This window comes from Bactrocera dorsalis, chromosome 1, assembly GCF_023373825.1.
Source record: "Bactrocera dorsalis isolate Fly_Bdor chromosome 1, ASM2337382v1, whole genome shotgun sequence".
Classification (NCBI taxonomy): Eukaryota; Metazoa; Arthropoda; class Insecta; order Diptera; family Tephritidae; genus Bactrocera; species Bactrocera dorsalis.
In genome coordinates this window covers 40,709,381-40,732,371 of record NC_064303.1, presented here as the reverse complement: position 1 = coordinate 40,732,371, position 22,991 = coordinate 40,709,381, and the positions used below count along the sequence as shown (strand labels likewise).

The window sequence follows — 22,991 nt, the reverse complement described above, 5'->3', positions numbered from 1 at the left end:
AGACTGAATAAGGCAGCAAAACAAATGGGTCTGGCAGTGAACGAGGGCAAGACGAAATATCTCCTGTCATCAAACAAACAGTCGTCGCACTCGCGACTTGGCACTCACGTCACTGTTGACAGTCATATCTTTGAAGTTGTAGATAATTTCGTCTATCTTGGAACCAGCGTAAACACCACCAACAATGTCAGCTTAGAAATCCAACGCAGGATAACTCTTGCCAACAGGTGCTACTTCGGACTGAGTAGGCAATTGAGAAGCAAAGTCCTCTCTCGACGAACAAAAACCAAACTCTATAAGTCACTCATAATACCCGTCCTGCTATATGGTGCAGAGGCTTGGACGATGACAACATCTGATGAGTCGACGTTGCGAGTTTTCGAGAGAAAAGTTCTGCGAAAGATTTATGGTCCTTTGCGCGTTGCCCACTGCGAATATCGCATTCGATGGAACGATGAGCTGTACGAGATATACGACGACATTGACATAGTTCAGCGAATTAAAAGACAGCGGCTACGCTGGCTAGGTCATGTTGTCCGAATGGACGAAAACACTCCAGCTCTGAAAGTATTCGACGCTGTACCCGCCGGGGGAAGCAGAGGAAGAGGAAGACCTCCACTCCGTTGGAAGGACCAAGTGGAGAAGGACCTGGCTTCGCTTGGAATATCCAATTGGCGCCACGTAGCGAAGAGAAGAAACGACTGGCGCGCTGTTGTTGACTCGGCTATAATCGCGTAAGCGGTGTCTACGCCAATTAAGAAGAAGAAGATCGGTGTTAAATTCAAAGTGTTATAGGGAGAGCCGCGGCTTTCGACGCGCTACTTATAGGCACTCTCCCGCCACCCTGGCCGGATGGAACTGCCGCTAACAGATCTATTTTAGATCAACAATGAATTTTATGTATTTAATTGGATAAGGATTAATGCTGTATTGGTTAAAATCACTTTGAAAATTAGACATTATTTTTCGTAAAAAGTAAATGACAAAAAAATGTTATTGTGGGACATTCACATTTCTAAATTTTAACATCGCGGAGTTTTTTGTGGACATTTCAATGTGTATAATATACTTAGTGCATTATTTTGATATGTATATTTCGTAGGCTTCACCCTGCGTTTGCAATGTAAGCGGAAAAATGTACATAATTATTTACTACATCACATTAGAAACTTCAAAAATATAAAAAACAGTATTTCTCCACTATTTAATGAATGTTATTATAAATATGAAGCTTCCTCTTCAATCCCTCTATCTATTAAAAAAACCGCATCAAAATCAATTGCGTAGTTTTAAAGTTTTTAATTTACATTTATTTGCGCATTTGACCCAAGTTAATACAAATTTGTAATGCACAAGAACTCCGTGCATTTGGTTGAATTTACCAAATTTGAGTAGGCAACACTGCTCAAAAATGGCCGATTTTTGCCATTTATTGACAGATGTCGCACTTTTGCTATCCATTTTTCCAATATTCTTAACTTTTTTGCACACTTTTTCCGCATTACAATCAATTATTGCTATTAATTTCACTCTATTATCTTTTAACGTAGATAATAATAAACAAATTCTTTCGTTAAATTTATATTGATTTTCCAAAATTACCAAAATTTCTATTAATAATTTTTCTTATTCATTTTTATTTCACTTCTTTTTTTTTTAATAAATAAACAAATTTCACAATCAGCTGTCTAAATGCACAAGTCTGCCGTCTGTCACCATAAAATTTTAATGCGCATTAGAGTTGCGTAACTCTGCGAATGGTAGGCACCTTGTCGTCGTGCAGGGGCTTAAACCGCAGCACAGCACAGCACGGCATCTCCCATCCACCAGGGATGATGCTGCATAGCATCTCCCCTGGGGGATGGCAGAGGCCGCATGTGCGCGGCGACCAAGAGCTACCACCTCCTAATCCAGGGTGTTATGCGACCCGTGCCCATTGGATGATTTGCAGCCAGGAGGTAAATTCGGCTGTATTCGTACGGAGCCTTCCCAACACCGGGCCGCCTTGGGAAGTAACAGTGGCCTTACTGCGTCAAGGGGCTCTGGCGCAGCGGACTTTTGGATTCCCCTTTCTAATAGCCCTGACAGACGAGCAAAATTAATGCGCGTTAAGCAACGCTAATGCGAATGGAAATTTTATGGTGGCAGACGGCAGGCTTGTGCATTTAGACAGCTGATAGTGAAATTTGTTTCTTTATTAAAAAAAAAGTGAAACAAAAATGAATAAGATAAATTATTAAAAGAAATTTTGGTAATTTTGGAAACTCAATATAAATTGAACAAAAAAATTCGTTTATTATTATCTACGTTAAAAGATAATAGAGTGAAATTAATAGCAATAATTGATTGTAATGCGGAAAAAGTGTGCAAAAAAGTTAAGAATATTGGAAAAATGGATAGCAAAAGTGCGACATCTGTCAATAAATAGCAAAAATCGGCCATTTTTGAGCAGTGTTGCCTACTCAAATTCAGTAAAATCAACCAAATGCACGGAATTTTTGTGCATTACAAACTTGCATTAACATGGGTCAAATGCGCAAATAAATGTAAATTAAGCCCGCTAATGCATATTAGCGCTGTCGTCTGTCAGGGCTATAAGACTAGACCGGGAGCCCACAACATGGGCCAAACGGTCGTAAGAACAAGATGGATCAACAACAACAAAAAAAAACAACAAATAAACAAACAACGGCAACAACAACAACACCAGCAACAGCCAAAACAACAACAACAATCGGAGCAACGGACAGAAGCAGCAGCAGCAGTAGTACCGCAAGCAAAAAAAAACAACAAATAAACAAACAACGGCAACAACAACAACACCAGCAACAGCCAAAACAACAACAACAATCGGAGCAACGGACAGAAGCAGCAGCAGCAGTAGTACCGCAAGCAAGAGTGGCCCAGGAGCTAGAAGAAAGTTTAGCTTCCTGGATGCCCCGTCGCCTGAAGAGCGAGCACTCTTCGAGGAGCACGCACGCGACGACGACGATGTGCCCTCCTGCAGCGGTACACAGCGTAGTGAGTCAACAAGGACCACGGTAAATCGCGCAAATGCTGCCCCCGCAACCCCCTCTAGCAGGATCGACGGCAGAGAGGAGGGTGGTTTCACGAAAGTGGAATCAAGGGGTGAACGTAAAAGGAGACGGCAACGAGGGAACATTCCACGTACCCCGGAGCCAGGACAGCCAGGAGGTCATGGCGATCCTCGTAGAGCGGGAATGAGCGGAGCCACTCTTAAGTGGTACCTTAGATTCCTAGAGGACGGCATGACACCAGAGTCAGCTGAAAAGCGGGCTCTGAGTAGGAGCAGTGGGAACAACAACCCCTCTCCCAACAATGCACAGCACACAGGTGCCAACGGTGGATCGGCGGCAACTAGACGCAGAAATCGAAGGCGTCGCCGATCTCACGCTGCCTCGCTAGAGGGACGGAGCGAAGCAAGGCCGGCGCCCCAAGAGGCACCTAGAATGGAGAAAAGAAAGAGTGGCCAAATAACACCTCAGGAGCCACCTAGACCAAAAAGGGTAAGAGAAGACAAACCACAGGAGGCCAGTGGAAAGCGATCCAACCCCAACCAGCAGCCGATGAGAACTGCATGCCGCAAATACGCAGAGGCTGTGAGCAGCATTCGGATGGCAGTGTTGCCCCGCAACTACCCGGCGGAGGCCCTGGGGTCCGAACAATTGACGGATCTCCAGGACTGTATTGTGGATGCTCTATCTGTCGGCGTAGGCTTCACCGGCGCCTTTAATGGCATATTTTTCAACGGCGGCATGCTGCTGGTTGACTGCCAAAATGAGAAGTCGGCCACCTGGCTACAAGAGATCACACCAAGGCTAGGAGGTTGGAAGAGTCCGGCCCTGTGTGTAAGAAGAGGTGACGAGATTCCACAACTACACAGCATGGTGGCGTTCTTCCCTAGAAGCGCAGACAAAAGCTACGACATCGCGCTCAATCTGGTGAGGAACCAGAATGAAGATGTAAGTACCTCGGCGTGGAAGGTCGTAGCAAGCAAAGTTGAGGGTTCTGGGTGGAACCTCAACATAACGATGGACGATGAATCCTATAAGTACATAAAGCAGAAGGGATTCAGGTTGAATTTCCGCTTCGGCAAGATCGTTGTGAGGCCATGGAGGCCCAAGACCACGTCATCAAGCCAGGGAGCCACGACGGGGATGACCGAAGCACCGGCTCCACCCGTAACCCGCACAGCAGCGCATGAAGCAACTGCGGCTGTGGTTTCGGGAGAGCAAAACAAGTCCCCCAACGAACCCATCCCGGCTGGGCAGGTTGAGACCACCGCCGCGGATGTAGACAGTAGCAACGAGCTCCCCCAACGAGCAAGGAGGCACGCTGCCATCAACCCAGGAGCTTCTGGAGGAGCTGGAGATGCAGGTCGAGGAAGAGATCGTGGACGAAGACCTGTCTCTCACCGAACCCATTCTATAAGCTCCAGAACCGGCATGGAAGTGGCTCAGGTGAACCTGCATCACGCATCGGCGGCCTCGGCGGTCATCGTAAAGAGGTTCATCTCGGATAACCTGAGCATCCTTCTAATCCAGGAGCCCTGGGTTTTCAGAGGAGAGGTAAGAGGCCTCAACACGAGAAATAGCAAGGTAATCGGGGATCTCTTTAGCGAGAGACCCCGTTCCTGTGTAGTCGTTAGAGCCGATATAGACTTTTTCTGTATTTCAGAGTTTCTAACGCAAGATCTTGCGGTGCAGGTGAAGGACAAGGAAGGGTCGGACTTCGTCCTCGCATCCGCGTACTTTCCGGGAGAGACAGCCACCAGTCCATTGTGGACGACCACCAGCAAACAAAGCTGCCCCTGGTGGTCCAGTAAACTCTCAGCCCTCAGACTTAAGGTGCGCAGGCTGTTCAACAAAGCCAAGCTCACAGGCAGCTGGGAGGACTACAAGCGGCACCTAACAGTCTACAACAAGGACATTAGGCTTGCCAAGTCAAACAGTTTCAGGAAATTCTGTGATAGCATCTCCTCGACCCCTGAGGCAGCTAGACTGCACAAGGCATTGTCGAAGGGTAAGACGGACACAGTATTATCTCTAAAAAGACAAGACGGGACTTATACGACAAGCCGGGGGAGAGGGCAGACACACTCCTACAAACGCACTTCCCGGGGACAGTTCAAGCGGACTTAATCCGCCCAGACTGGCTGACTGCAAGGAACCTGTTCACTGCAGACTCGGTCAGGAGGGCACTGGCCTCCTCTTCGAGCTACAAGTCACCGGGAGTGGACGGCGTCTTCCCGGCCCTCTTGCGGCAGCGTACGAATATCCTCCTTCCACACCTGCTAGGGCTGATGAGAGACAGCCTGGCGTTGTCGTATATCCCTGAACCGTGGAGAACTGCAAAAGTAATTTTCATCCCCAAGATTGGGAAGAGAGACTACTCGCTAGCCAAATCGTTTCGGCCTATAAATGTCACATCATTTATGCTGAAAGGGATGGAAAAAGTACTTGACAATCATATTAGATCGGAAGCGCTAAGGATCGCACCCCTACATACCAGACAACACGCGTACAGAGCGGGTAGATCCACGAACACTGCTCTGTACCAACTCACGTCTGAGCTGCGGGATTCGCTGGACAATGGCGAGGTTGCGATCTGCGCCTTCCTTGATATTGAGGGTTCCTTTGATAATGCGTCCCACACTAGCGTGATCAAGGCACTCGAGAGAAGGAACGTCAACCCCACGATACGCAGATGGATAGAAGCCCTTCTGCGCACGAGGGTTGCAGAAACATCAGTAGGAGATAGTAAGATTCGTCTTGGCACCACGAGGGGCTGCCCACAGGGTGGGGTATTGTCCCCTCTGCTATGGAGCCTGATAGTAGACGAACTACTCGAGCTGCTCACCAGCAATGGAATCCGCTGTCAGGGATACGCGGTCGACATTGTCATAATGGCGAGAGGCAGGTTTGAGAACACTCTCTGTGACATTGTTAAAAGGGGCCTAAACCTGGCGAAAGGATGGTGCACCACAGTAGGGCTAAACATCAACCCAGAAAAAACCACCGTGATCCCATTCACTAGGCGGAGATCTCTTCCGGGCCTGAGGTCCCTAACAATTGGAGGCAGAGAGGTGGAAATGTCAAAGGAGGTCAAATTCCTTGGCCTCACCTTAGACTCAACATTGAGATGGAGCAGGCATTTGGACTTAACGTTGTCCAAAGCAAATAGAGCGCTCATAATATGCAGACGCCTGGCCGGCAGATCATGGGGATGCAAGCCTAATTTCATCAGATGGCTGTATACCATGATAGTAAGGCCTATCGTCACCTATGGAGCGGTTGCCTGGGCCGACAAAGCAGCACAGTCCTCTGTGATTCAGAGACTATCAAAGCTGCAGAGACTTGCATGTGTCTGTGCTTCGGCGGCACTGGAAATCATACTAGAGCTCACACCGCTGCATCAGGTGATCAAGCTAGCAGTAAAACACACCATGCTGCTAATGTCAGCAGAAGGCCGTGGAAGAGGGAAGGTTGTGTCCTCTAAACAGATGGACGCTCTAGCGGAAAGCACACCGCTAGCATCATAGTAACTCTAGGCAGCAAAACGGAGTGAAATGATTCCACTCTGGAAAGGCTGCTGGAGGACAGTACCATTCAGTGGTACACTGATGGCTCAAAAACACAGGAAGGCATTGGGGCAGGTATAGCGGGTCGCCATACTAAGCTATCCATTCCTATGGGCTGCTTCCCAAGCATTTTCCAGGCTGAAGATTTTGCCATTAGTCAGTGCGCCGAAGTTAACCTCAGCCGCAACTATCGCAACCAGCGCCTAGCTATCCTCAGTGATAGTCAAGTGACACAAAAAGCGATCTTGCCGTACGAGACCAAATCGCTTTTAGTTGAGAAATGTATAGAAAGGCTAAACCGCCTGTCCTTGCGCAACCGGGTGCTCCTAATTTGGGTACCAGGGCACAAGGGAGTAGAAGGAAACGAGAAGGCCGACGAACTGGCACGCAAGGCGGCAGCGTCCAAGATGTTTTGACCAGAGCCATATATAGCAGTAGGACCCCACACTCTTAAGCTGCTTCGCACTGAGGAGAAAGAGGAGATGGAGCGGTACTGGCGGCAGGCAGCAAGTATGCGTCACGCCAAGCTGCTTCTAGGAGACTAGTTATGTAGATACAAATGATCAAAATGATGAGACTAATTGAAATCCGGTTGACTGTCTGTCCGTCCGTCCGTCCAGCTGTAACTTGTTTAAAAATTGAGATATCTGAATGAAACTTGATACGGTAATTTTCAAATTACGTGCTACGGATGTATGTATATGGCATACTCGTCTCTAACATATGTATGTATGTATGTTCGTAGTTTCCGCTATATGGCATATTTATTTTATTTGTGAGAGGAATTAGAAGTTGGAGAAGTTAGACGTGCTTTTACTGTGATGTTTACTCTTAACCTTCTTTCCCAATTGAAAAGAAAGTGGGATCGTGTAGACGTATGACGTATTCGTATGCATCAAAATTTCCATCGTTGTTATGTTAAATCATATTTCGTGCAGCACATTATGTTATTCTCGGAGAATTCCTAATTACGTCTACAATTTAGTCTACCTTATTCGTGGCTTAAGTGGAATGTGGTAGTACTTTAACAAAGTTTTTTCCTTACTTCCACCAGAAATGTCTATTCTCCTTAGGGGCACATCAACTGTTGATTGTTGTTGTTCATTGAAAGCCTACTATAGTAGTATCACTCTACTATATATTCCTGTATCTGTGAGTTTGGGTTCGCTTGTAAATGTTGTAATTCATTTACATACATATGTATGTATGTATGTATGTATTTATGTTTATAATTTTTAAAATTAACTCTTGAACAAATGTTTGAGAGATATTTCGTTGAAATCTTTATTATAAAGATCCTCTATAAGAAAAATGATGTTTGAACGTCGAATTTCTCCATTAATGTTACAGATGTTGAATATCACTTTTTAATTAAAAACTTTTGAATTGTACCCAAATAACTGTGGTACTAATTGAATGAAGCAACGATCGTTAAATAAAGAGAATGAAAATCTTAAACTTTGTGCCTAAAGAGTTCTGTGGTCCAGTAATAAAACAAATAGCCGTTACAACCTGAAACGGAATCATTGAATAAATTTAGGTGTGGCCCCCCACAACTCGCAATATAAAGCCAATTTATTATCTTATTTGGGTATAAATTAAAATATTTGTGTAGTTAATGATCAAAGACATGGATGGCCCATATTTCTTTTTGTTATTGGTAAGATAAACGTAAATTATAACGACAGATCTCCAGTACGCATTTTGTACATTCTTGTTCTAGCTTGTGATAATTGGTTGCATACTAATCGTTTGCAGTACTGAAAAAATAGATAAAATCGAGCCAATACTACCCGACTCTCATAAACTACTTATAACGATTATCGTTATTTTAACAAGTTTTATGATGGATATGTTTTCGAGTATACCTGAGCAATTTCCAAATCAACTGAACCACTCTGTCCCCAATATACCCCATAAAAGGATTTCCATATTCCACGTTTGTCAAATATGTGATATTTTAATAAAACTAAATGGACAAGTCTTCTTAAAAATTGTGTGGTTTAGCACTGAATTCATCTCATATCTCTAATATAATAAATTCCGATCCTCTGATTGACATTTTCCACATCAAATCAATATATTATATTTTACCTCTTCGGTCAAGTTAATATCACATAACACACATATCTCATTATATATTAATTTTAATATAATTATTTCTTCATGCAATCCTTATATGTATACATGATAACGAAATCACATTTAATATTTAAACTTTCAATGATTGGGCCTCCAGAATATCATTGCCTTCGGTATGCTCCAAAAATGCTAAACTGTTTTCTTTGTCATTACATTGTGATTCAGTTAACTATTAAAAAAGGAGAAAAAATTACTAGTTATATCGAATCTACAATGTTGACATACTTACTGTTATGACTTTATATCCCAAAGTTGACAATAATCGAAGCTTTAGTCCTATTAATCCTATAGGAGACTTACTAAATCTCAACCTTTGTTCCTCTGGAATTAGCTCCACAAATACTCTTAGATTAGTAGGTTCCTTATATCTCACCAGAACGCTGGGGATATTTATACCACTAATAGGACAAACTAATTGAGCTGAAAGTACATTGTAGTGCTCTACAATAATCTTCTTCATATCTATCAAACTTTGGCGATTTTTTAGTAAATATGTTGGAGCTTCTGTATCGACAGCTATTTCCGTAAACCCTTTTATATTTTTCAACCGCCATTTCGGCTCTTCTATGCTAATGGCTGACAAGAGCACCTGTAAGCGACTCTCGACTTTAGGTAAATCTCGTAGATCTTTTTTGTTAGTGAATCGTGCTTTTAGCTTCAAACTTAACGTTTCCTCAATAAGTTCGCGTGATTTGTGGCCTAATGTCCATAAAGATAAACAGCTATCGACTAACTGGTCGACATAGTTTCGGAATTCATTTTGGTCAACTTTGTTCAATAGATTTGACTCAATTAATTGCAGGTCTGATGTTGATAATTTGCAGTTAAGTTGTGCACAGCACCATAGAAATGTAGATATGTCTTTACATCGAACATTTTCATCATTCATATCAAACTTTCGCGAAGGAACTAGTCGATTTAAGCATTGTTTTATCAAGGAGTCAATTGAAATCTCATCGTCCCAAAGATTATCAGCAAAGTAAGCGAATAAATGAATGCAACCGCGTAATTGAAGCCTCTCAACTATATCTTGAGTACAGTAATTTTGAAGGTGCTCGCAAACTTCCCTTGATTGAACCCTCTGAAATCGCATTGCTTTAATTAAAGTCACTAAGAGTGCATCATTTGCAATATCATCAAGTGAGAGCTTCAGTATTTCTTCTTTTAAACGATTATTATATGTATTGCTTTCTATACGTGTTGATGTTTTAAAAGCAGCATTGGCAATTGTAATCAAGTCTAAAGTAGTTAATATTGGAATATATGATTCTAAATGGTCATTTAGAAAATTTGAAAAAGATACAACGTTTGTAGCTCTACGGGTTTTGTCTAAACCCAAATAGAAACACATTTGGACAAATTTTTCTTTTGATGTATCTGCTGCTATTCCCATTGTTATTATATGTTTCATAGCCTCATTATAAAAATCTGTTCTCGTAATCCAGTTGGGCATGAGGTAAAGAAAAGCATATAATGTTCGTAGAATTGTGTCAAGATCCATGTTTGGAAGCAGCCTTATGGCAGTCGTATCCAACTCATTTAGTAATGTAGCATACTTATTTAAATCAGCACTAGGCCTGTAGTTGAATGCATAGACTATTAATGCCGGAAGTTGATCTGGAGATATTCGAGTCAATTCTCTTTGCAAGTAACGTGTATCACTTATTGGAAAATAATCAGCATACTTGATTACTGTTGGTACAATTGGAGCATCTTTTTGTAGTTCTAACGCTATATGCTTTGCAAAGCGTGTAAACAATGTACCGGTTTCATCAGATGTTTCATTTAATATATTCCGTACTGTAAAAGAAGCTAGCCTTTGAATCGCGAATTGAAACTGTGGTTTTTGCAATCTTCTAGAAACAGACCGGTTTCCCAAACGTATGAATGTGTTTATCATGATTATTAAATGTTCTACTTCCTATAAATATATAACACTTATTTCTGTTTTTATATAATTCAACGAAAGGTTTACAAATAGAATGACCACATGTTATAGATCAGCTGTTGTAAAGGGCAACGCAACAACTGCGTTTGTGGATTTGCTTTCAGTTACCAAATAATTTGCAATTACAATATTTTAATTAAATCTGTTGTTTTTTTTAGGTAAACTAATTCTAATTGTAATTCTTATAAAATTATAAATTAGTTAAATTCCATTATAAATATTTAATTACATTCATTTGATGACCGATTTTTTCAAACACATTTGTTTACACATCAGCTGTTTCTTGTTTTCTTATTTGCGTGCAGTCGATCTGTGGTACACCGTTTTATTTATTTGCTTGTGGTATTTTTCATTTTAATGGCTAAAAGAGCTGCAGGTTTGGTGATATTTCGTAAAATTGGCGAACAGATTCAATATTTGTTGTTGCGCGCGTCTTACGGTGATTTTCATTGGAGTTCACCGAAAGGGCACGTCGATCCGGGCGAAGATGATTTTACGACAGCTTTGCGAGAGACCAAAGAGGAAGCCGGGCAAGCGCTTATAATTCTTGAATAATAAGATTAAATTAACATCCAATTTTTCACTAATGCAATTACAGGTATTCCGAGGAAGACTTAATTATCTTTAGGGATAAACCAAAGATATTGAATTACAATGTAAAGGGAAAATCGAAAGTGGTTATTTATTGGTTAGCGCAATTAAGAGACTCTAGCAAGGAACCAATATTATCAGACGAACATACTGAAATGAAATGGCTAACAAAAGACGCTGCAAAAGAAATTGTTGGCTATAAGGATAATCAGGAAATGATTGACGAATTCCACGAATACATTCTTAGTTCTTCGTAAATGATTTTCAGCAATTTTTTATGTTTCATTTTACTTGGTACATTTATATGTTACATATCTAACTTAATCCCGTTTTCTCAATATCTAGTTAATATTATCCTTAACCACTGGTAGCTTAACAGGATGCTAGATTTAACTGACGGAACCGTTTTCAACGAGTTGTGGTTAGCTTACCTAGAGATAGTTTGATTATTGTAACAGACAATGAAAGAATGGCCCTCAAAATATTAAATTCATTGCCTGTTCAATAAAAGATTTTAATAAGTAAATCCTTGGGAATAATTAGACAGTGTTTTTAATTTACTTGAACTTCTATAGCCAACAAGTAATTTCAAACTAAAAATATATCGTTTATCGGTCTATATAATTGTGCGATAATAGCGACTTACTCAAGGGTTAAAAATATAAATACATAGAAATTCAAACACATTAAATTGACAAGTTATTTAGGTAATATAAACAAAATAAAATCTGCAGACGATTGGAAATAGATATGGTTGTTTATTGATTTTATTTGTGATTCTTAACATGAAGTTATAAAGAAATAAGTATTTAATGTGTTGAAAGTATTTTAAGATAAATATTTGCAAAATGCTTGGACAAGAAAATTTGGCCGCAAATTTCTGCGGTTTATTGGCGGCTCAAGGATTTAAAGGTAAATTTATTTTTATCCCAATTTGAAAAGTTTGCTAAAGACAAATTTTATAGAAAAGGCAATTGAATGGCGTATACTTGGACAGGAGCGTGATGGTTCAATGCTTACATCATGGACTTTTGAGGATTTAAATACAAGCGCACGGGAAACTTGCATAGGTCAATTTGATGCAACTACTAAGACGTTTCGTATTCTGTACCGATTTGTTAAAGAATGTCGACAAATAATACAAGCCACTATTAATAGTAGTAAAACTTTGTTAGTATATGTTGAGAAGAAAATGTTTTTTGTTGAAAACGAAGAATCTCGTCTCCGCTACCAAGCATATATTGTTCCGACATGTGTTCCAGATGAAGGTGCAACAGCAATTTCCTTATTGGAATCGCCAACACATCGGCAAGTAATGAGCCAGTTTCTGTGGCGGAACGAGAAGGAATGTGAAATAAAAAGTATTCAAGAAAAGTTTATACTGCTTATTCATGAGACTTGTAAGTATACGATCGCTCAGAGTGCTGAACAATAACCTAAATTAACTTAAGCTAAAATAAATGTGTTATTATCAAGTAAAAATTTGAGTATATTCCAATTGCTTCATTAGAGTGTATTAATGAAGATAAAACGCAATTTGAAATTAATTGATTGTCAAATTTATTTGTTAATGCTGTCGCGATTGTATTTAACAGGTATAATGCAATTCCTTTGCAACTTAAAACAAATGGAAACAAATGGGGACACATCACCAGATAATAAATTGCATTTAGATGCAAGCATGCTTACTTCCGAAACGATTGCTAAACATTTCAGTTGGGCCCAATGGGATTCAGATAACCAGGCGTTATATTATATACATTTAAAGCCAAAGGCAAAAAGTTTGAGTCTAATGGATCGCGATGAAACCGAAAAAACTAAAGATAATGAATTAAGTCCCACACTATCAGCTTTTCAATTTAATGAAAAGTTGCCCACAGAGACAGTGGTAAGCTTTAAAATTTGTGTATATTTTATGCTAAATATTATATATATGTATATATACCAACCCACCAGTTGAACATTCCACTAAATTTGCCGAAATTACCACAAGGATCTTTTGACATTGAACTGATCTACGAGGACGACATTGTTCCATTGAGGGTTCATGACTCTTCATTAAATTTAATTATTTTGACTAATGGCGCCGGGATGTTATTTGTTTGCCATTATTATCTTTACCAACCAATACAACCAAAAAATGTAGACGACACACCAGCTGATTGTGCTGGCCCATCTCAGAAGGTGAATGTTCATTTCGCATATTCGGTAACACTTCTTCACCATGGCTGCGTAGTTCATTGCGTTATGCCGGGTGTACCGTGGGAAAAGGCGCGTTTACTCAAGCCAACATTCGCCCTTCATGGTAGCCATCATTTGCTAGTTTTCCAGCCGGATTTATTTGTACATTTATTAGATGTGGGATTGAGTCATGAGCCATGCTGCCATATAGTGTGTCCTGCACATAATCGCAATCCGCTTACTCAACTTGTACCATGTCAAAAGTGGGGATCATTAGCGTATGATACTGCAACTTTGGACCTGGTTTCTCTCAGTGTCCCACGTGGTCATTTGATTGAAGCTTTCCGTAATGACACATCGGTCGATAATCGTCTCAGTATTATTCATTATTTTCTACTGCATTCCAATGACATGGATGTTCTCGCAGAATTGCTCGGCATAATAATGGAAAGGCCGCTTTCATTGGATACTGTGGCATTGCTTAAAGAAGCTTTGGTGGCGGGTAGTTATGCTGCCACACTACGCGGTCTGCCACCGGACGCAGCATCGTTTGCACGATTTCTACCCCTTACGACTGCTGATTCAACACGACCAATTCAGGCGCGGGTAGCCGATATTAACGTAGGTTTGTCGCATGAAAGCCTATATAATACAACCATGATGTTGTTATCACCTCATCAACGTTTATCTCCTTATCACTCGGATATTTGGACCCGTTTATGGGAACATTTGAACGAAGCTGAGCAAAAGGAGAGACACCGTTTCAATGCGGAGCAAGTGACCGAAAAGCTTATGTTTTCGTTATCATGCTATCAACCCGAAGCGCTATCGCGTTGCTCAACACCATTGACCCCGAGCGGAAATATGGGAAATAGCTTCAACGATTTTTCTTTTTCCAATAGACGTAATTGCAGTGAAGTGTTACCCTTTATCGAAACGGAGACATGCACAGCTACAAAACAGGAACATGTTATATCAGTGGCAAGTATTTGGTGTCTATATTTCATTAGAAACTTTAATAATTTCTGATTGACTTGCAGAATATGCGTGAATTGAGTGTACATCTAGTTAAGCACTCTGTTAAACCAAATACAGGGTTTCGTTGGCTGAAAGAGACATTTTTCGAGCGCTCACAGGCTCCAGCCCATGTACATGCCGTTGTCACGCAGTATGTAAGCTCACAACTAGAATTATCGCGTGCGCTATGTTCCCTTGTTTGTCGCGCGGCCGGCCTTGATGCACGTAATGAGACGGCGCGCGGTTTCCAATTAATGTAATTATTATTTTGAAGAATTATTATCGTATGTTTAATTATAATACATTTATTATTTAGCGACCAAATGACCAACAGCCAACAGTATTCACTTTTCTTAATTTTGGAGCGTTATTGTTTGGCGGTGGACTCTATCGCTTTTCCATTACCCCAGGGGTTTGCTTCCTTCTTCACCTATCTCGGATATCGCGCGTTGACTTTTGAAATGTTTTTGCAATACGTAGAGAATCACGTATTTGAGTTGCAAATTGACGTCATGAAGACAGTTATTAACGGTAAATTTTACCTGGGGTATTCATAAAAATTGCATTATGATGCAATTGTCTTTTATTAGATATCGATGACCTACCGCAGGGTGTTGAAAAGAAACTATCCTTGCTCTCGACTCTACCGAAATCGCGTGCTCAGCGTTTATTAAGATGTTGGTCACATCCAGAGAGTTTGATGATACGCGGTCGTGAACATGCAGCTAACATATTATCTGGACAGCCGGTACAACAGCGTGGGGGCAGTGCAGGTGTAAATGCTAACCCCCAGGGGCGCACATCATTGAAAAGTGGTAAGTTGCCCAAAAAACGTGACTTGAAGTCAAGAAGGTCTAAATCCAATTTAACAACAACAGAAAAAGAAAAAAGAAAACTGCTTTTCTAATAATCTTTGTTGCTGTGACGACTTTTTTTAAGTGAATTGGATTTTATTTACTCTTAAATATATTAATAATTTTATTTCACTTATTTATTGGATAGACCGTACTATCGAGAAGGGAACTTCGTTAGCATATTTATGTATAATACTTACAACAATTCCTGCTGTTGTAACTATCGTTGGTACATTGTTTTTTGTTTACACACAATTAAATAAACAAGATTAATAATATGAAACTTTTATGGTAAGCAAAAATATTACTGTTTAGGGTCCGTGTAAAATATTGGGTAGTCGCAAAAATCTTTTCGTATTTTGTCAATAAATGTCGTTGCAGTCATATGCTACCAATCACTTTGTGTCATACCATATAGTGTTTGAAATGTGAGTTTTTAAGCTTCATTTAACCAAAAAAATTAAATTCGGGGAAGTTGAAAAAAAGTTACAGCTTTTCAAAAGTGAGTGAAAATAATGAAAAAATTCCCTTTATTTTGAGATTTTTGTATAAAAAAGGGAAGAAACGCAAGCCACCAATGAAATTTGTGAAGTTTACGGAGACGATGCTGGTATCAGTTCGTGTAGCACAACAATAGTTCGCTCGATTCCGTTCTGAAAATTTCGAAATTTTGATTTACACTGATGGAATAAAGTCTCCAGCGGAAAAATGGCAAAAAGTGGTCGACCAAAATGGTCCATATTTCTTTATTTATTTATTATTATAAATATAAAAAAAGTTAAAATTTGATTAAAAATACGAAAAGTCTTTTTTGACTACCCAATATTTCGTGTGTATGTGTGGATACTTATTATATGTGTTGGTATTGTGGTGACATTTCAAAGTAATTTTACTGGAATGTTGTATCGTTAAAAGTTCTTAGTTGGATATATATTCAAATTGTAATGATATTGTTGTAAATGCCGATCCATTCAATAGAAAAAAAAAAACAAAATAGTTATTTGTTTGAATTGTCATTCACGAATACTCTGTTTAATTTTTCTATAATCTTCCCCTTTAAATTTTCAGATATTGCGGCTGGTACTTTATCGCCTTTAGATTCATTTTTGGATCTTCTCACCGCCAAGGCAAGCCTAAATGAGTTGAATTACAATTTGCTAATAGAAACCACGATCTCATCCATGGAGAGAATTAATCATAAATCATAAGTTATATTTTGCATTTAATGTAACACATTAGAGCATTAGGAAAGTGTTCGGGGCTGTGCCATAAAAATAACTTTAGCAGCTAAACTCGAGGCTTTAAATTAAGATATATTATTTATTGAGTTGTTTAAATGACATTTTGTTTTATTGATTTATTTTTGTTGTTGCGGAAAATAAATAAAAGCTAGTTAAAGAACTACTCGTAATCAAGAGAAACTGTATTCCAAAAAGGAATTTAAAATTTTTAAATACATTATATAAGGCCAAAGTATATTTATCACATGTATATGTATGGTCTACAAACAAATTGTTTCCAACAAGTGCTTAATTATTGTTTAATTCCTTTTTACAGTTTAATTTTTTAGTGCAAACTATATTATACAAAACAAGTACTTAAAATAAATAATAACATGTACACATATATTTATAATATGTTCTTTTGAAAGACAGGATGAAATGTCTCGGCAGTTAAACTTTCGGTGAACCAGGAGAGATACCCGAAACTAATATTAGTCGATTTAACAAATTTGTGATAGGCTCATAGCTAATTCTTTGCTTTGTGAGAGTCTTTATGATCCATATATATTAGTTTTAGGTATCACATATGATCCTTGCTTGCGTTTGAAACAAGATCGACTTTTTAACCTAATCTAGTTAATCGAATTATTCTTTTAAAAATATTCATTGCGCTGAATACGCTAATGGCATGGGCTCAATGACAAAATTTACCAAAATAGCTAAGGTTAGTCTTTAAATTTATGTTATCGAAAAATGCGGAAATTACTTAATAATTTATATTTATGTATATTAATGACGCCTCCAACAGCCAATAAGACCTAATCGAATGTGTGAAACATGTCATTGTCACATTACAATTAGGAAGCGAACATCAGCAAACACAATGGTCCGCCTTCTTCCTATAATATAGGCTGAGATATTGTATGTTAACTTTAGTAAAGCATTGTGTAAAAGGAAAAAGAGAAAATTTGGTTTAGTGTTCCGATAAAAAGTTTATTGGCGGTACTAGAAAGTTAAAAATATAAATTGGAACAATTAAATAAAAAAAAGGCACTCTTTAAAAGCTTAAGTATACTAAATCTTGCAACGCAATATATATTATATTAAATATTAATAAAAATAAATATATTCAAGTGAAATTAACAAATGAGTATCTCAAAAAGAGCAATAAAATTAAAAAAACAAATAAGGAAGAGCTAATTTTGGGAGTAATCAAAAATATACTTTTGCTACTTGCAGGAATCAAAGCTGGTGAAATTCCTTCAGGAGCTGGCAAAAAGCCATTAGCAAAGATTTAGTTTTATTGCTATAATTTAGTTCCCGTCAGTTAAATTATAAAACCTCTTCAAATGAGATATGTGTGATATGTATGTAATATTAACTCGACCGAAGAGGAAAAATTTAATATGTTAAGATAATGGGATAAAAAGCTCAGACGAAGGTATGGACCAATTGCTTTCAAACTCAGTGCTAATGCACACAATTTTTAAGAAAACTTTTCCATTTAGTTTCATTAAAATATCACGCATTTTGACCAACCTGAATGACTTAAATACAGGTGAAAAAACGGAAATCTTTATATGTGATGTGTTGAGAGCAGAGAAAGAGTCTGGCTTATTGCATTAATTTTGATATTGCTTAAGTATATTTGAGAACATATCGCTCATTTGCTGCAAGACCGGCATAATTCAAAAAACGTGATTTTTGAGTTAATGCTGCAGAATTGTTCGTTATATCATACTTTATGTTGAGTGAAAAATTCATATGAATACCTCTTATATGCTCCGCTTGAGAAGAGGTGTAAGGTTGGTGTCACCGTGTAAGGTTGTAGTAAGTTGAAAACTTTAAACAACTTTAAACGCGTTTTCTGGAGAATCGATTTTTTTGACTTATGCCGGTCTTGCAGCAAATGAGCGATATTTTAAAGCAATTTTATATATAAATCAGTGAGTACTGACTGATATACTTGGCATAAAACTTGTTAAAATAACGAAAATTATTATAAGTTGTATATGGAAGTTAGAGGTAGGATTAACTCGATTTTTATTTATTTTAACCAAGACTACATACAACTAAAATGCCACAGACTAATACAATGCTGCCAGAGTTTCACCGAGTGTTCGCAAATTTTTAGGTTATGTATTTTGGGGGTACGGGAAGTATTGACCTGATTCAACCCACATAGACCTACTATTATCAGGGAATAATTCTCTCCAGATTTCAATTATATATCTTGCACATTGACCGACATTTTCAATACCGAATTCCGATCCGATTAAATTCATTTTCACACTGTCGGTAATCTGGTGCTATATTCGGCATTTGTCGCAATTTTTACATAATAAAAACTTTGTTCTGTTCATGTCACAAAAAAACAAGTGGATTTTTGTTTACCAGTGTAATTGGCGGACCAATTATCCCCATAATAACGTAGCAAAGAGGTTGAGAGATGCAACCTCAGCCAAAGTTGCGAGGGTTAAACAATATACAATAAATAACAACCTTCTTTTACGGTAAATTCTGATTTGAATACTAATAATAAAAAAAACTAATAATAATAAAAAATAAAACAATAATTTCTATGTATTTCGAGAAACAAAACACGTGATGCAGCAAGATACAGGCAGTTAAGAGGGATTGACACTTAAACGGACTACTATTTAACCGGGATTGACTGTATACATATATAAATCAGAGAAATATTTAATACAAACAAATCGACAAATATACTATGTTCTCAATTTTATTCTAATATATTTAAATTCATTTTCACAATATTTATATTTTCAGGGTTGTCAGTTTTTCCTTCTTAAGTACAAATATCAGAAATATGTATGTTCAATTTATGATTTTAAGCTTTTGCCTTTGTCGCGATAAACCGCTTGTAGGCAAAGGCATGCTCGGGGAGAGGTGTTTGACATTTGATTATATGAATAAATCATATTTGCTCGCACATTCAGCGCTTGCGTTCATGAATGAAAATGTTGCACTGATCGCATGTCTCAAACATCATCACAAGTGAATATGGCCGTCAAATTGCCGACGTCAAAATTTATAGTAAATTACACGTTATTTCTGAAAAGTGATAATATGTATCTTGATTTGAATTTGAATTGTACTTACATCCACACATACATATATACATATTATTTGAAATTATATTAAAAATGTATACAAGAAATATTTAAAGAGTAGCTCATTTGTTCATTATTTTTTTTTTATTTTGATGCGGTTTTTTTTAAATAGATAGAGGGATTGAAGTGGAAGGTTTATATTTATAATAGCATCCATTAAATAGTGGAGAAACACATTTATTTTTGAGGTTTCTAATATGTTGTCGTAAATAAATACATTTTTTCCGTTTACATTGCAAACGCAGGCTGAACCCTACGAGATTTACATATCTAAATACTCGTAATGCACTAAATATTGTACACATTGAAAAAATCTACAGAAAACTCCGCGATATTATATGTCTATCTCTTATGAACATCCCACTATAACATTTTTTTGTCATTTAGTTTTTATGAAACTTTCTTGCAGGAAATTCGAAGTAATCGTCAAATTCATCCTAAAGCTTATAGTAGAAACACTCAAAAACGCTTCCTTCCTTCCTTCCTTTTCCTTCCTTATCGGGAAAATGTGTGCACAGTCAAAAACGTGGTAAAAACGCAGAAATCAGCCATCTTTGCTTTGTTTTCATTTGAACAATGTTGCCATTGCCTAATACGCATATATAGTTTTAAGCACATCTTTGTTTTCAATAACAATTTTTTACAATATAAAGTATCAAAACTGAAAACAAACTATTAAAAATAGTTTATATATTTATAAATAATAGCATTCGACTCTGATTTTGAGTTATTTTAAGAAAATTTCAAACATATTGAACCGATTGAATTATAAAAGTTGATAATTACTGCAGTATATCGATATTGGCAACCTTGCGTTGTGAGAGAGCAATCAGCTGAGACGTTTGCGACGGCAAAAATCCAAATGTCGCAGATTCTCACGTCAACGTCACGTCAGAGAGAAGGGAGTAGCGTTTTTCACTGTTCAGTTACATTGCGCGCCCATAAGATAGGTCGTCCCAGCTGACACGACCCACGATTCTGCGTTGTTCACTAACCAGCCTATTAGTACGCAGCTCTCAAGTAATTGCTCAAGAACAAAAATACATTATTTCTGAAGTAATTTTGACAGCTGGTTACGCATTGTGAATGATCCACATTAGAAGAGCAAGAGGGAATAAACAAAGTAAACAAACTTTGTGCGTATGCATGTATGTATGTATGCGTATGGTAACACAAATATTTTCATTGAGATTTAAGGAATGTTGTTGATGATTGGTTGGTTTTATACAACATTTCAAAATGGAATATACTTTATAATAATGATTTCAACTAATTTAGGATGAATTTGACGATTACTTCGAATTTCCTTCAAGAAACAATTGTTGATTTGATGTTTCTTCGCAAAACCAGGTTTGCCATATTCACATTTTATTGAAAAAAAGTATTAAAAATTAGTACTAGATTTCTTGAGAGCTGCGTACTAGCACAAGTAAGCTTATCGCAGGAACGTTTCTGGACCGTTTCTTAAGCGTTTTTTTATATGAAGTTTTTACGTTTCTTGAGAGCTGCGTACTAAGCTTTAAAGGTTGGTACGCAGCTCTTAAGTAATTGCTCAAGAACAAAAATACATTATTTCTCAAGTAAGTTTGACAGCTGGTTACGCATTGTGAATGATCCACATCAAAAGAGCAAGAGAGAATAAACAAAGTAAACAAACTTTGTGCGTATGTATGTATGTATGTATGTGTATGGTAACACAAATATTTTCATTAAGATTTAAGGAATGTTGTTGATGATTGGTTGGTTTTATACAACATTTCAAAATGGAACATACTTTATAATAATGATTTCAACTAATTTAGGATGAATTTGACGATTACTTCGAATTTCCTGCAAGAAACAATTGTTGATTTGATGTTTCTTTGCAAAACCAGGTTTGCCATATTCACATTTTATTGAAAAAAAGTATTAAAAATTAGTACTAGCTTTCTTAAGAGCTGCGTACTAGCACAAGTAACTTTATCGCAGGAACGTTTCTGGACCGTTTCTTAAGCGTTTTTTTATATGAAGTTTTTACGTTTCTTGAGAGCTGCGTACTAAGCTTTAAGGTTGGTACGCAGCTCTCAAGTAATTGCTCAAGAACAAAAATACATTATTTCTGAAGTAATTTTGACAGCTGGTTACGCATTGTGAATGATCCACATTAGAAGAGCAAGAGAGAATAAACAAAGTAAACAAACTTTGTGCGTATGCATGTATGTATGTATGCGTATGGTAACACAAATATTTTCATTGAGATTTAAGGAATGTTGTTGATGATTGGTTGGTTTTATACAACATTTCAAAATGGAATATACTTTATAATAATGATTTCAACTAATTTAGGATGAATTTGACGATTACTTCGAATTTCCTTCAAGAAACAATTGTTGATTTGATGTTTCTTCGCAAAACCAGGTTTGCCATATTCACATTTTATTGAAAAAAAGTATTAAAAATTAGTGCTAGATTTCTTGAGAGCTGCGTACTAGCACAAGTAAGCTTATCGCAGGAACGTTTCTGGACCGTTTCTTAAGCGTTTTTTTATATGAAGTTTTTACGTTTCTTGAGAGCTGCGTACTAAGCTTTAAGGTTGGTACGCAGCTCTCAAGTAATTGCTCAAGAACAAAAATACATTATTTCTGAAGTAATTTTGACAGCTGGTTACGCATTGTGAATGATCCACATTAGAAGAGCAAGAGAGAATAAACAAAGTAAACAAACTTTGTGCGTATGCATGTATGTATGTATGCGTATGGTAACACAAATATTTTCATTGAGATTTAAGGAATGTTGTTGATGATTGGTTGGTTTTATACAACATTTCAAAATGAATATACTTTCTAATAATGATTTCAACTAATTTAGGATGAATTTGACGATTACTTCGAATTTCCTTCAAGAAACAATTGTTGATTTGATGTTTCTTCGCAAAACCAGGTTTGCCATATTCACATTTTATTGAAAAAAAGTATTAAAAATTAGTACTAGATTTCTTGAGAGCTGCGTACTAGCACAAGTAAGCTTATCGCAGGAACGTTTCTGGACCGTTTCTTAAGCGTTTTTTTATATGAAGTTTTTACGTTTCTTGAGAGCTGCGTACTAAGCTTTAAGGTTGGTGCGCAGCTCTCAAGTAATTGCTCAAGAACAAAAATACATTATTTCTGAAGTAATTTTGACAGCTGGTTACGCATTGTGAATGATCCACATTAGAAGAGCAAGAGAGAATAAACAAAGTAAACAAACTTTGTGCGTATGCATGTATGTATGTATGCATATGGTAACACAAATATTTTCATTGAGATTTAAGGAATGTTGTTG

General features: G+C 37.7%; 4 protein-coding genes across 5 annotated transcripts in view; 3 read left to right on the top strand and 1 right to left on the bottom strand.

The window, feature by feature from the left end:
- LOC105228524 (ATP-binding cassette sub-family G member 4) overlaps positions 1-22,991 on the top strand; it is an 81,576-nt gene that overhangs the window by 58,262 nt on the left and 323 nt on the right. The window contains exon 11 of the transcript XR_007423739.1: positions 17,033-22,088. The gene's annotated coding sequence lies outside the window, so the exon portion shown is untranslated. The remainder of the gene's footprint in view (positions 1-17,032; positions 22,089-22,991) is intronic.
- LOC105223721 (uncharacterized) lies at positions 8,731-10,796 on the bottom strand. Its single transcript, XM_011201515.4, has 2 exons — positions 8,973-10,796; positions 8,731-8,912 (listed from the first exon to the last, which is right to left on the bottom strand). The coding sequence occupies exons 1-2, from the start codon at positions 10,641-10,643 to the stop codon at positions 8,814-8,816; spliced, it is 1,770 nt and encodes a 589-aa protein (XP_011199817.2). The 5' UTR covers positions 10,644-10,796; the 3' UTR covers positions 8,731-8,813.
- LOC105223747 (bis(5'-nucleosyl)-tetraphosphatase [asymmetrical]) lies at positions 10,973-12,031 on the top strand. The gene is made up of 2 exons (XM_011201557.4): positions 10,973-11,221; positions 11,290-12,031. Exons 1-2 carry the CDS (start codon positions 11,049-11,051, stop codon positions 11,537-11,539), a joined length of 423 nt encoding a protein of 140 aa, XP_011199859.1. The 5' UTR covers positions 10,973-11,048; the 3' UTR covers positions 11,540-12,031.
- Positions 12,055-16,962, top strand: LOC105223731 (protein pigeon). Of its 2 annotated transcripts, none has more exons than XM_011201536.4 (8): positions 12,055-12,194; positions 12,248-12,682; positions 12,878-13,170; positions 13,239-14,444; positions 14,504-14,736; positions 14,797-15,011; positions 15,071-15,295; positions 16,403-16,962. In XM_011201536.4, the coding sequence occupies exons 1-8, from the start codon at positions 12,131-12,133 to the stop codon at positions 16,540-16,542; spliced, it is 2,811 nt and encodes a 936-aa protein (XP_011199838.2). In that variant the 5' UTR covers positions 12,055-12,130; the 3' UTR covers positions 16,543-16,962. The 2 variants fall into 2 exon arrangements, with proteins under 2 accessions (XP_011199838.2, XP_049318394.1); XM_049462437.1 differs by lacking the exon at positions 16,403-16,962 and adding an exon at positions 15,483-15,624.